The sequence below is a fragment of the Lissotriton vulgaris genome, chromosome 2_1 (genome assembly GCF_964263255.1).
Source record: "Lissotriton vulgaris chromosome 2_1, aLisVul1.2, whole genome shotgun sequence".
Lineage (NCBI taxonomy): Eukaryota > Metazoa > Chordata > Amphibia > Caudata > Salamandridae > Lissotriton > Lissotriton vulgaris.
Genome location: NC_141687.1, coordinates 1,413,650,306 through 1,413,665,763, shown reverse-complemented (window position 1 = coordinate 1,413,665,763; position 15,458 = coordinate 1,413,650,306). Strand labels below are relative to the sequence as shown.

Sequence of the window (15,458 nt, the reverse complement as noted above, 5' to 3'; positions counted from 1 at the left end):
GTCCATGCGCTACAGAAGAGCCAAACACAAAAAGAGGGTATGACGCCCAATGCCTTGACGAACGGCAAAGAAAATTAGAGCGACGCTGAAGTTTACCAATGGTTGGAGATGGGCAGCCTGTAAGCCCACAGATAGAACACAACATGTCTCTTTGAGACAGCGCATGCACTACTGAATGGATCAAATAACTATCTGGTGCTGCAGAAATGGATGGGAAAATTCATACTCTCCTAGTATACGAGGCAAACTCTCGTCCATGCTCCATTAAGGTCAAATGCTCTCTGGCCTGTCCTACATTATGTTCCCAACTAATGATTTTCTTGTGGCACAGCACATAGCCCACTACAAAGTCTCCTTCTCTATTTTTGACCCCCTGGCCAACTGTTGACTACGTTTCATGTACTATAATAAAACACATGGTCATGTGAACTTTCCTCTGAAATAACAGAGATGATGATCAGCTGCTAAATATCCTGTGTCACATCAATCTGTGTCCAGCTGAAAACTATTTTGTGTTGAACACAGCATCAGGCCAAGTGCTAACTGTATTAAGGTGGAGTTGGAATACACCCTAGGAGTCAATAAATCTTTGTGTGTACCGGCATGCAAAAAACATAATAAAGGACTCATCCAAACGTTTTCAAAGCATATCTTATAGATGTGTTCACACGCATTTATAACAGCACCCTTTTGCCACACTTCACAAACAGTAGAGTTAATGTTTAGCAAAAGGAGGAACCAGAGCAGATAAGCAAACATCAGAGAATATCAATTTAATAATATAATTTTAATTAATTAGCATAAAATACAAACCAGACAATATGCAGGTTCCATTACAGCATCTTGAAAATCATTAGATTATATGTAAATATTAATGTGCAAGTTAAGATACGCATTTGCCTTCTTTGCTTTGCGTGGTCAATAAGTGTATGCCCTTCACTTGAGGTTTTTCCTTCAATAATTTATCTAACTCACTACAAGTATGTTAATTCTTCAACATCATATATATTGCAAAATTATCAAAATGGCTGTGTCAGCCAAAGCAAAGATCTCCTTCTGTAGGATAACTTGGCTCAATGTTCCCTCTCAGCTTTTAAACTGAAGAGAAGTCAGAACTCAACATCGTCATTGAGACCCTTTGGTTTCTGGGTTTTAGTCCCCAAATCCACCTAGACTCCCTCGGCAGAGCCACTGCACATTTTTATTAAATCACAGTCTCTTTTTTTAATTAAAATGTTAATCATGTTGTATACTCCAGCTAAAGTACCATAAAACAAAGTGTGAGAAATCTACATTTTTAAAATTGCTTACAAAACAGGCAAGTAACAGTGAAATGATGTAACTATGGACATGTGCAAATGTTTAATTAAGCTTCCAGTTGATTGGATTTTTGTCACCCGTGATAACTTGCTCAACATATGGTCACAGGCTGCTGGATACCGAAGCGTATTCTCCGCACTCCAGTATTCAAATTTATTTTATTGGCTCTTTAAAAACTCCATCTTTCTTCTTTATGCTGGTGACGCTTTTACTTTTTATTGTATCTCATAATGCAGTTTAGAGAAGAAGGTATTATATAAATTGTCAAATAAGAATTACAGAATTTGCCAACGTATGCTGAAATGGACGTTTCACCAGGTGTAGATATTGCAGGTCAGCAGGGCACACAAACTTTGATTGTCATAGCTTGATAATGTGACAGACAAAACATAAATATTAAAACAGTACGAGGCGAGTATTTGCATATTCATTTTACAAGATCACATTGTTGATATGCTTAAATAAATCACATATTACATCTATTCATTTTGTTGAAAAAAACCTTTTGAATTTAATTCAATTTGATTTGATGTTGCAATTGTCATTAAAGAAAAAGTCCCAGTGCAAACTCTCATCAGACACAAAGGAACAGATATAACAGCATTTTATTCCACTCCACCTTTCACGTGGGAGCCGGAGATGTTTCCAGATATTTCCAGAGACTCTAGCCTGAGACCAGAACCCATTCCAGCTTATTTGCTAACAGTTGCACCCTGATACCCTTGTTTCAGCTTTTCTCCATGACCTTCAAATGTATAGGCTATTTTGAAAATAAAATGCACGTTTAGATCAGCTTTCCCATCTTTTATTGGAAGATGGCAAAATACAGAGTACAAAGCAAGATGCATTTAAGATGGAAGCACTGTGCACGGACGGCAGGGACTTAGCTTGAGGGCTTCTGATTGGGTCCAGAGCATGGGGGGGGGGTCCCCTCAATGTACTCTGCAGGCCCCCCTGAAGTTTCCTTACACCATTCAACGATTCAACGATGTGCGCTCTAATAAGTACTCCAACGGGCATTTTGAAAAAAATACTGGCCTAATTGAATAGGCCATGTTACAATGTATGCGAATGCCATTACAATGCAGTTATTACAACAACCGCGTTGTTACATTGCATGCCATTACCACGCAAGTCGTTACAACGACTTGCTGTAGGGGGCGCACTGGATTTTCGAATAGTAAATTTTACTATTCCAACTCCAGTCTGTGCAGCGGTAGGGAAGGTGTTGGATTTTAAATCCAATACCTTGTACCCCCTACAGCAAGTCGTTGTAATGACTTGCGTTGTAATGGTTTACGATGTAACAACGCAGTCGTTGTAATGACTGCGTTGTAATGGCAATGCGATGTATCGCATGCGTTATTAATGATGTTTTCCGGCCTAATCAATTACTGTTTATTCGGTAAACTGTAAACATGCCAGAAGGCATAAACTTTTAATGTTTTACATGCTTCCTGCGAACAAGTCACCTTTGCTTTAGCAAACGTTTCACATTGTGCTATTTACCTTGTTTTCAAAAGGGTACTTCACTTGGGATTGTTTCTACCAAAACACGTGAAATCGTGCAAATCCCAAGGCTTTCACACTTTGACTTTAAACAGAATTGTTACAAGCTCAAAAGATGACGTCCATGTAGTAATGGCGCCCTCGTATGGTTAAGTCGCAGATTGCGGTAGATCGCTTCGCCTTTTTAGGTCTCGCCTGTTGTCGATGCGCATGCGCATCGAGCAAAGCGAGACTATTGCGAGTTATCCACACTTTATCTGCACTGCAAGGAATCGTGGCGATTCCTTGCAGTGCCCGTGAGTTTTAAGGTCAATGCGCATGCGCATTAAGCTTATGCGCATGCGCATTGACCTTAAAAGTCACGGGCGCGTGCACGTCCGTCTCCTAACAACACACACACACCCTCCCCCCCGCTCCGCCCCCTCCCGCAGTGTCGCATTTCTCTTTCTCCTCCCCCTCCCCTCTCTCCCCTCCGTCTCGTTTCACACACACCCTCTCCCCCGCTCCCCCCCCTCCCCGCCAACACCGCCTCGCGAGCTCGTCATTCCAAACCCGCCCTCCCCCGCCTGACCCCGAGCCTAGTTTATCCTCTTGTTCCCCTCCCCGCTCCTGCGGCTCTGGAGAGACACCAGCAGTGTGTGCTTCTGCCTGCCCTTCCCAGAAGAGGCGAGCCCTGGCTCCCACGCGGCCTGACGCTCTCCCTTCGACACCCTAAGCCATGACTGTCGGCCACATGCACACCTACATTCAGACCCTACAATCACAGCACTAACACCGACCCCTCTGCCCCCCCCCCCCGGCACTCACGCCCAGCATTCATCTCCCTGCAACCTACCAACCACACATATCCTTGCTACTAAATCCACAAAACGTATACTCATACTGCTGGCACCTGCCCAAATAACCACTGCCGCCCACATAACACCCACACACTCCTAGCATGAACACCCATGCACTTAGGACAATCTCACCCACACACCCCACTGCATTGACATTCTAGCTCATGCCCCTTCATCCACTTCCCTGATACTCGCACCTAGCAATGACTACATTGTGGCATCCTGCCCACTCCTAGCGAGCACACTACAATATGCATCCGCCCCCTCACTCTCTCTGCCCACCCTCAACGCCTCACCCTCACTCACCCTCACCCTCACTCTCACTCACCCTCACTCTCACACACCCTCACTCTCACCCTCACCCTCACTCTCACTCACCCTCAACGCCTCACCCTCAACGCCTCACCCTCAACGCCTCACCCTCACTCACCCTCACCCTCACTCACCCTCACTCTCACTCACCCTCACTCACCCTCACTCACCCTCACCCTCACTCACCCTCACTCACCCTCACTCACCCTCATCCTCACTCACCCTCACTCACCCTCACTCACCCTCACCCTCACTCACCCTCACCACCTCACCCTCACTCACCCTCACCCTCACTCACCCTCACCCTCACTCTCACTCACCCTCACCCTCACTCACCCTCACCCTCACTCACCCTCACCCTCACTCACCCTCACCCTCACTCACCCTCACCCACCCTCACCCTCACTCACCCTCACCCACCCTCACTCACCCTCACTCACCCTCACCCTCACTCACCCTCACTCTCACTCACCCTCACTCACCCTCACCCTCACTCACCCTCACCCTCAACACCTCACCCTCAACACCTCACCCTCAACACCTCACCCTCAACACCTCACCCTCACTCACCCTCACCCTCACTCACCCTCACCCTCACTCACCCTCACCCTCACTCACCCTCACCCTCACTCACCCTCACCCTCACTCACCCTCACCCACCCTCACTCACCCTCACTCTCACTCTCACTCACCCTCACTCTCACTCACCCTCACTCACCCCCTCACTCACCCTCACTCTCACTCATCCTCACTCACCCTCAACCCCTCACCCTCACTCACCCTCAACCCCTCACCCTCACTCACCCTCACCTTCACTCACCCTCAACCCCTCACCCTCACTCACCCTCAACGCCTCACCCTCAATCACCCTCAACCCCTCACCCTCACCCACCTTCACTCACCCTCACCCTCACTCACCCTCACCCTCACTCACCCTCACCCTCACTCACCCTCACTCACCCTCACTCACACTCACCCTCACTCACCCTCACCCACCCTCAACCCCTCATCCTCACTCACCCTCAACCCCTCACCCTCACTCACCCTCAACCCCTCACCCTCACTCACCCCCACTCACCCTCAACCCCTCACCCTCACTCACCCTCAACCCCTCACCCTCAACCCCTCACCCTCAATCCCTCACCCTCACCCACACTCACCCACACTCACCCTCACTCACCCTCACACTCACCCACCCTCACTCACCCTCACCCTCACTCACACTCACCCTCACTCACCCTCAACCCCTCACTCACCCTCAACCCCTCACCCACCCTCAACCCCTCACCCTCACTCACCCTCAACCCCTCACCCTCAACCCCTCACTCACCCTCACTCACCCTCAACCCCTCAGCCTCACCCTCACTCACCCTCAACCCCTCACCCTCACTCACCCTCACTCACCCTCAACCTCATGCTAAAGATTTACAAAAAAACCCATAAACAATTCTAAAAGCACTAACTCTAATGCTGCGAGACCTATTGCATTTCTAATGCTTGTTTGAAGCCTTCCTTTTTAGACCGAGTCCATTTCTCCGTCTCCAGTTACACAATAATTGCCTCCCCATACTTTGGAGATTTCTTTTAGGTTCAACAACAAAGAACCCTTTAAAATAAAGCATGTCAAGTACAATAAAAGTGCAGAAAACGTTCTGCGCATTTAATGTGGTTGGGGTTTTTACACGGGGTCAACTGTTTACTAGTATACCATTCAAGATCTCATGTATATTTTTCGAAAAAATGACATTACCTGTTGAAACATAAGAGGTATGGATGGTAATTTAGCATGACACGTTTATGGCTATGCTGCATTAATATCTTCTGTCTTTCAGATTGGAGATTTTATCCACAACAGTTTCGTGAGTAGTTGTAATTCATAAAGTATTTTCTCTCCCTCCTTGGGGTTTGCGCTTTAGGGTGCGCAAACTAGGGGTTGAGAGTTTTTTGGTCCTGACGAATGCTGTGTGTAATAAGCGCTTGATAGCAGAAACATGTTGACCAGTTGTTTTTTCTAAGGACACGGTGGTTCAAATTCACTTAACCATCTAGTATCCACCTTCACTTTGTTTTTATCTGTAGGTAATACTGGCCCCTTATTAAATTCTGGTTGAGGCCCAGATATACCTAGTTTTAATTCACCTATCAACACCTTGGGCACTAATACACTTGCCTTTCTTAAGAACCCAATGATGAAATATGGTTACGAACTTTGTTGATGCTTGAGGGTTCTTTGATCACAGTGACTTCTACTAACCCATTGTTTGGTCTACTGCTTGTGTAGTGGCAACACTAGTTCTGTTGGTTTGGTTACACTTTTGCTGTTTGATATACACGTTCAAATATTCAGCAACTCCCCATAGTGTACCAGCCAGCAGAACAGTCGCATCCGACAGGTAAACATGCTGCCTGTGACGTCACATGAAAACGTAGAGATTTGAGTGACATCATAAGAGAACAGCCTACAGTCTTAAGATACAGCCAGATGTCCAGTGGCAACCTACGTCAGTATAACTGACTGTACATTGTGACCAGCAGCCAGTAGTACAGGAACTGAACCCCAGGCAGGACTGCCGCACTGATCAATGCGAAAACATGAAGTGCGCAGGTCTCATTGATATCGAAGTTAGGGGGATTTCTCCCAAATATGTAAGTCTGCTAGTGTGTTTAAATGGATAAGGCGGTAACACAGGTATCCTTCTAGTTCACTGGGTACAATATGTGAAACCAAAGCCATACTGTAAGCTGACATTACTACTATGTCCTTGTTCAAGACAAAATAAAGACTTCAATGCCAGTCTACAAGCCAGTTTTATGCCATAATAAAAAGACACTTACTTTGCCCACATGATAGTTTCAAGTTCTACTGCTAGATAACCATGAATCTAATTTAGCATATTTCAAAGGATAGCACAGAGGTGTGGGAAGTTCAGACACTGCATATTTATGCATCCCCGAATGTGTTTCCAAGAATGTTTTAAGACCTTTGATGTTTCCACAAAAAGAGACTGTTGTGGAAAACACATTCTCAAATGATTTCAGCAGTTTAGAACACATTACATTGGCACAACAGTTTTGGTTGAAAGAAATTGGTAAGTTATGTCTAGGCACTTGCTTTGTGTAGGTGTGCGTGTGTGTGTGTGTATACACATGCAATACGGAAGCATCTTCTTTCAATGTGAAATACAGTTCCATGAAGGTGTGGGCACAGTTCATCTGCCCGAGGAGCCTGTTCCATGTACCCAGTTGGACCATCGCCGTGCCCCAGGTCACACGCGTCACACTAGTGTCCCATTCTTCTGGTCGTAGGCCTTGGGGTAGTCCAGCGTGGCATACTCTGTGGTCTCGGGTACAGGTGGCTTCTTCGAGGCCCTCCTAGATTTCTCAGACAAGACCTGAATCTCTGCGTACTGCACACTGTCATCCTGCGGTGAGTTGTTCGGCCTATTCTTGTTCACAACGGCGTACACGGGGAAATCAGAAACGGTGTCATACATGTGTGCCGAGTTATCCACCTTCAAAAGTGAAAAAAAGAGAAAAAAAAATCAGAGGATGACTTTATTTTATGTAGAATAAAGCAAAAAAGTACGTTTTTAAAAAAATACTTAAAAACAGCAATTAAGTGAATTGAGCTAGACATACAACTGGCGATCTGCCTAGATGCAAGAAATTTGGCAAACAGGGAAATATTACAGCAGATTTTCAGGATACACCCTTGGCAATGTGGGAACCAGACCAGGAACTCATTCCTCTTTTGCTGTACTCGTTTCTACGACTATCAGATCTGTGTACCCTCATTTTTAATATAAAGTTTCCCACTGGTTCCTCATCCATCACGTTTTGATTTGCTGTCCAGTCATATTGTGCTTAGATACTTTGGAAATAGCCTGAATGAGAGCAGGAAAGGGTCTACTTCTCTATTTTTGACACTAGCAGTGAGAGATTAGGTTTTTGTCTGTAAGGAGCGGGCCATATATGGGTGGAGAAGTGTGGCTCAATGGTTAGAGCGGCGGACCCTGATGCAGAGGTCTAGCCCGGGACCAGGGTTCAATTCCCCGCCTCGGCGGGTCTTGGGCTCAAAATTCCACAGACCTGATAATTCTCGCCTCGGTGCCTATTCCAATCATGGAGTCCCACTCTGCAACTCTGGGCAATAGCTTTCTTAATCTCCACAACAGCCCCAACAGTGCTGGGATGCCTGGCTTCACCTTGGGGGTGCCCAGGAGTGAACGCCTCACAGGGAAAGCCAGGGTGGGTTCCACACCGGTATTCGTACAAGCGCCTTGAGACCCTTGCGGGTGAGTAGTGCGCTATACAAGTATCAATTTACATTTTACAAAAGCAGTAGGTGAGAGTAGGCACCACCTGAGATTGGATGGTCTGTAGGAAAATGAGGCAATTTGCTGACAGTCCAGTGCCTGTGAAGGGTAATATTCTTAGTGGCAGTCAGTTTGAAATCAGGCTTATGGCAGCCCAATTAATGAGCCCCCTATAGCCAGAAATCTAAAAACATCTGCTCTACATGCAAGGACCACTTGCCTCACCAACAGGACAGGTCTTGAGGAAAAAGTCCAAAATAGAGGAAATAGTCCCTCATCTCTTTTAATGGTCAATGCCCGTTAGTTGCCCAACACTGGCTCGTAGGGAATATTGGCTGAAAACAAACTGCCATTTCTCTCAAAAATGCAATAATATATTTATGCATTACATATGTTTTACAATTCTACCCCCAATAGTGTGATAACACCTTCAACTGCATTATATTTATATATTTTTAAAAATCAGTGATGGTTTAGCTTAGCAAATTGGGAAAACAACAATATTAATACGAAGCCAAAGGACAAGAGTTTTAGTGTGATTAAAAAAACATATTAGTGCTGTAGATCAACTTTTTATAGTGGAAGCACATTGTGTTCAGCTAAAACATTTAGGCACCAGCTCCATTGCCTAGATTTACTTCAAAGTAAAGTTCTGAATTAAAAATTTAGTTTTGTAATTTAAAAAAAACCTATGGAAATGAAGCTTAATTGAGGTGAAGCTGCGAGTAAGGAAAGAATTAAAAGTTCGGCATGGGAATGTATTAACTTTTTATATGTACGCATTGTTTATACTCTTAATTGTCATTGACCTCAAAATGCAACAATTTACAAGCCACTTCCAACACATAATAGACAAAATACATGATTTAGAGCAAGAAAAAAGCCTTTCACCATATTTCCCTTTTTTTCTTCATCAGATCTTTTAATTTCTATGTGCGAACGTGACACAAAAATAATGGATGCACAAAGGAGAACTATTAATTCCTTAAAAAAAAGTTAAAGCACACATTTCTTCATGCCAATCATTTAAAGAAAAAAACTACAAAAAAGGTAACCCTTAACCTTGGGTGACATTTTTATTACACTGACATACACAATTCCTAGCATTTTGATTTTGTGCTCGTTATGCAAAATTCCTGAAAATAGACAATTAAGCCTAGTTGCATAATTAAAGACATGTTGGGTAAAAATCCTAAAAAGGGACCACAGAAACAACGTGAATGACCAGCTGGCAATGTCATCAACCTTCTCCTACTTTGGACTGTTTGATGCTCTGAGCACCTGGGGTAGTTGGTCACAATTAGAATAATGCAGATGAATAAATCAATTTCTGCGTTAAATATAATTTCAGCAAAATTAGAGAGGAATCCACTTAGAGAGCTGTGAATTATATATAGAGCAAGATGTACTTCCCTGGCCCAATGTGGGGCATGCGTTTGGGGTTCTGCCACTTTAGAAACACTACAGTGCACTGAAATCGCCTGCCTATGAAAGTACCATTCCCACTTGAGGAGACAAATGCAAAAAGAACAGATGATTGATAAAATGCTGAATTAATCAAACATTCACCCCCAGTCACAGATCTGGGTTAAATCCATCGCTTTTTGCATGCCACGCCATTCCCGTTCAGACCCAGACATATGCAAATCAGTTTTAACCCTGTTCCCAATGGGAACAGTCCAGCCTGAACTGCCAGGCAAGGTCCTTCCTGAATCAGAAACAAGCATCTTGGGACGGGTGTTAGACCTGGATTGGCAGTTAGGGCTGGACTGTTGTCATCATGAACAGGGTCAAGACTGATTTGCATAAAGCTGGGTCTGAACTGGGGTGGCAAAGTGAGCTAAAGGATAATGATGGATTCAACCCAGATCTGTGACTGGGAGTGAGTGACTGAAAAGATTCAGCGCTCCGTCCATTATTTCCTTGTGCTGGCTTTGTTTGCCCTGAGTTGGCAGGATATGCCCAGACGTGGGTCCCTTGCTCAGTTTGCCACTTGATTCAAGCTAGCCTGACTGATGAGGGGTGTTAAAAACCAGTCCCAGGTTACTGGATTCCCGTCCAGGGAAGACCTGGCTTGGCAATTCGGGCTGGACTGTTCTCATCAGGAACAGGGTCAAGACTGATTTACATATGGCTGGGTCTGAACTGGGGTGGTGAAGTGAGCTAAATAATGATGATGATGGATTCAACCCAGATCTGTGACTGGGGGTGAGTGTCTTAAAAGCTTCAGCGCTATGTCCATCATCTCCTTGTGTTTGCTTAACCACTTGTATGCTTGTGACAGCCGGGAGCCGTCATGCGCCACGGTGGGCGTGTGTAGAGGATGGCCCACGGCCGGCCGAATCCTGCCCACTAATGAAATTTTGCATGCACGGAAGGGGTTAATAAAGGAACTTTCAGTTCCACCAGGTGTTACTACCTATATATGTCACAGGGAATTGGGTCTCTCGTTTCTTGAAGATCTGATTAAGATACTCCCTTTCCTACTTTGGCACAGAATTTGAAACCAGCCTGAGACGAGTTTAAACTGCAAGAATATTACTGAATGATTATCTTTGGATAAGGCAGATCGAATTCCATGGCTCAAATATGCCAATACTTTTTGTGGCAGCTTGGGTAGACCAGATTTTTTTATGGACCCCGCCTCCCTGTATCGTGTTACAAAGGCGGACATTAAACACAAGATAATTAATCTGTTTGAGGACGATTTTACCCGGAGTGTAGTACGTCTAGTGTTTTAAATCATGAACTGGTGTTAACCAATAAGGGCATACAATTTTATCTTAAATGCGTGTATACTCCGAAGCATAGATATTTTTTAATCCAATTCAGATGTAACATCATCAATCGCTTTGCCTCCTTCCCTATAATAAATGACGGGTCAACCACCCTTGTCCGGTCCCTGTGTGATGGGGTTTGTGAACAACGCACATTACATTTTTTGCAATTTATAAGGTACCCCGGACCAATGTTCACTCTAATTTTGTTTCTCTGTGTGCGGTAAAGAAGGATGTTTGTACACCACAGGCAAGGCTATGTGCGCAGACATGCAACAAATCCCTAGGCAAGCAAAAGCTGCCTATAAGATACCAAGTGCCTAATGTGTGTTTTGATTTGATTCCAATTACCCTCTCAGTCGTCATTGGGAGGCAAACATATTTGAATTCATTTGTAGGCCGGTCTGTCACCTCTAGCGGTCTCTGGACTTAAACAATGGAATATGTAAGATTTACCAGTGTGAAATCCATTGAAAAAATTAATTAACTCCACTATTTGTTCAGTTTCAGAAGATCTCAAGCTCTGGTAAATCCTCCTGGAACGAGTAAGGATAATCAACAACTGTCTAGCTCACCAAAATACCAAGAACTAACTACTCCCTAGCAAACGATCCATCAGGTGCAGGTGACAGGATGTAACCGGAGGTGTAGGCAACTCAATGTGCCCCTTCTCACTCACATTCACTTCCATGTATAAATGCTCTTACAGACTGACTGCATCTCAATTGGAGCAAACCTTTAACCTCACTTATATCACCAAACCTACTACATTCAGGTCAGTGCAAACACTCTGCCAGTTATACCGCACTACAACAACGTTTCTTACTCAAACATCCAGAAAACTCTTTGGGGCCTCCTGAGGATTGTCGTTTGCTGTAGAAATGGTACAGTACAATAATATATGATAAAACACTTATGTATCGGTTCAATCAATTAACCCCTTCTATGCTCATGACGGAGCCGCTCCGTCATGAGCCTCGGTTGAGCTGTGCTCATGACGGAGCGGTTCCGTCATGGCCTGCTCGGCGTGCCTGCGCGGCGCGAATTCCGTGCCTGCGCTGGACGTTCCATTGAGCGGGCGGGCCATGACGGAACCGCTTCATCATGAGCACAGCTCAACCGCGGCTCGTGACGGAGTGGCTCCGTCACGAGCATGCGAGCGCCGCTTGGCCCCCCCACCCCCTTAGCGCTGCGGCGGAATTCCCGCCACAGCGAAGGGGTTAATGAGATCACTTGAAAACGAAGGAAAATTTCGATAGAAGAAATTGGGGTTAGGGAATTAAACATCGATGAGTGCATAGAATAATTAAGGAGACACAGATTTAGGTTATAAATATGGGGCAAACTTTAACTGGGAGACAGTGCATGGCTCTACATCCTGAGACATGGTCCAGCTTCATCAAGTCCTAAGCAGATGTGCTGTCCCACATGAAGACATAGCTGTACAAAACAAATAACTGGTATTCCATTGGAAAGAATGTCTCAGGCCCTCAGAGATTAACAATAAGCATAAGTATCAACCACAGATTCAGTGTCTAACCACTGACAGACTTGGTATCCACATCTCTATGGCCTGTCATTATTCCTTTGTCTTTTTGCTATTGGCTCAATTTGGGTACCAAATGCTGTAAAAAAAAAACCTTCACAGGAGCCTTCAAATGTTTAGCGGCACAGTGGTGTGGGCACACAAAATAGGCCTCCCCATTTTGCTAAATGATCTGTTCCTGGGTAATCACTATTTTAATGTTTTCTTCTGTTCCCATTTTACCAAATTTGATACTACTTGGGTTGGTAATACATGTATAATTAAAACTACTCTGTAACGCCTTAGATCTACTTTACCAAATCCTTTGCTCTAATCTATAAACTAAGCTTAATAGAATAAATGAGCCCCAGGACATATTCCCAGCACAGTTTTAATGCACACATTTTCATGATTAAAAAAATGTTCTTGGCCAAATAGGCATAGTTTAGAGACAATAACCACCTTGTCTGTCACTGTAACTGATCGAATACTACTTGGCCTCAAGTCCTGCCTTTGGTCTAACATGGTTACAATAAAGATGGTTGAAAATAAAAAAAACTTCCAACACATATAAATTAATTCTAAAGATTCCTAATATCACAAAATTGTGGTTTTCTTTTCAATATATATATATATATATATATATTCTAACACTTTAATCAGTTTACCATGGGTGGGTGGAGTGGTCTCAGGCTATTGTTGTTTCAAGAATCTCACTGGCTGTTAACTTAACCTGGTTAATACAGGACTTATCCAAAATGCCAGGAGTAGCAGAAGTAACATTAAGCACCCTTTTACCGTAATCACACCATACAAAGTGATATTAATTAAGCTGCCAATGAACATGTAAGTTTTGGGTCAATAAAACAAAAATGTGTGTGGATAAAGGGTTGCAGGAGGTATGGCTCTAACATTACATTGCACAGTCAAGCTTGATATTGTACTTTTAGCTTGAAAAAGCTTTGCTAAAATCAAAAACAAACTCTTTCCAGACCCACTGATATGATGCACTGTGTTTGTTTCTCAAGCACATGTGCTACAGGCTGGGCACACTGAGCATCTGATGTCTTCCAACTCATTCTTAGGGCCAGATTCTCAAAGCAGTCCTTAAAAGCAGCACAGTCCCCTTAGAGGCTGCGCTGGATTGAGTGACAGGGAGGGAGCAGGAGAGCACCATATTGACAGAGAAATGGCGCTCTCCTCCCCTCTCCCTAGCGCTGATTTGAGCAGCCGCGTGCCAGGAACACACGTTATGCCAGGAACACACGTTAGCACCTGTGTGCATCGTGTTATCATACAGAAGTGGGCATTAACAATGGAAAGGAAATCGATCATCAGAGAATGTTGAAATGTGGAGCTCTGAGATTTATGCATTATGAACTCGGGTAGTGTAACCGAGGAAAGGAAGTCCATTGTTAGAGAATGTTGTAATGTTAAACTTTAAGGCTTTAATAGCATGGGCTCAGAGATATTAACCATGGAAAATAAGTCCATTGTTAGAGCATGTTGAAATGGTGAGCTGTGATCCTGAAAAAACAGTAACTAAGCTCAACAAGTTTAACCCGGGCTGAGGAAGGGTAGGCGTGCACTAGTGAATATTTATGTGAGCCAAACGCAGCTCTGCCAATCACAGAAACACAATTTCAATGGAATACATGTATTTCACCTCCTTTGTTTCGAGGTAAAAGGAAAGTATCCTTTTGACATGCACTTTGAGTGCTCTCGCACTACTTAAGAAGACAGCAATCGAAGTTTGGAAAACAGTTTAAAATCGGAAATGAGCTTGCTCGGGAAAAACAAAATGCAGGCCTCGTTTCCATGTCACAAAAACAGGCAGTTAGAAACCCTGCACTTTAACAGATAGCTCTAGAAAGACCGTCACACTCAAAGAGAATAATTCCAATTAAGGGTAAAATGTGTCAAACTATCACCTCGAGTTTTCGTACGTTTAAGGGAAAAGGGCACATCCGACCACAAAGGCTGCTAGAGAATGGTGCACTAATGACCCCTCAGCTTTATGACCTAAAAACAGGCCCTGTGAGTTAGAAATGCCTGCTCGGTCACTCTGTAGCTCCTCCCCCATCTTTTGTGTGCTCTGCACACCTAGGCTGTTGTGCAGTTTTCTACCACCACAGGGGTCCGACACCTCCGATCTCCTTCCAAGCGCAGTCCAGCCAAGCGTCACGCAACAGGTGTGACACTCACGCATTTCAGTGCAGTGATCCGCATCAACGTACTGAAATGCATTGTCATGCATTTTGCCACCTACTGATAGGCGAGCCACCAGCGGCGCCTGTCACTGTGCTGGGCTCTTTCTGCTGCTCCGAGAGAGGTGCGCCGGCTTCCGTTGTTCCTAAACAGTTAACCAGAGACTGCTGCTCTCAGCTCTGTGGCTGAGAGCGCTACAAATGTATCTCTCAACTGCACTCTGCCAGGAGCTGCCTGTTGCCCTGGAAACAAGAATGCGGCAAATTATGTGACGCCAGCGCGGCTCATGAATCATCACACATTGCAGGGTGGCCGGGCTGGCCTCTCAGTCCGATACTGCATGTGCCAATCACCGACCGTGTCACCCGGGGGCCGGGATTAAATCGCTAGAGTGCCGTCTGCGTCAAGTCCGGGAGGAACAGGAAGTAAAGCGGAGGGGGAATCTGAGAGGGCTGTGCAGGCTACCTGCTCACGAGACAGCTTTCTCTCATGCCATGATGGCCGCCCGCCAGAGCCGAAGGGGGCTGCATGAATCGATTGCGGCGCGGGCGGGCGGCTGCCTGCGCCCCGCTAAACCAGGCTGCCGCAGCAGTTGGCTGGCCAGACCTGGCACCAGGAGGACTGCGAGGGCGGGCGGGGCTGGGCCGGCCGA

General features: G+C 45.0%; 1 protein-coding gene and 1 long non-coding RNA gene across 2 annotated transcripts in view; both read right to left on the bottom strand.

The window, feature by feature from the left end:
• Positions 1-758: 758 nt before the first annotated feature.
• On the bottom strand, positions 759-3,032 carry LOC147732682 (uncharacterized). Its single transcript, XR_015308483.1, has 2 exons — positions 2,602-3,032; positions 759-2,471 (listed from the first exon to the last, which is right to left on the bottom strand). It is a non-coding gene; the product is annotated as an uncharacterized LOC147732682 (long non-coding RNA).
• A 3,740-nt stretch (positions 3,033-6,772) lies between these two features.
• Positions 6,773-15,458, bottom strand: part of C2_1H11orf52 (chromosome 2_1 C11orf52 homolog) — a 172,370-nt gene continuing 163,684 nt past the window's right edge. The window contains exon 4 of the mRNA XM_086957177.1: positions 6,773-7,492. Within this exon, the coding sequence (XP_086813303.1) occupies positions 7,256-7,492 (237 nt within the window). The 3' untranslated portion in view covers positions 6,773-7,255. The remainder of the gene's footprint in view (positions 7,493-15,458) is intronic.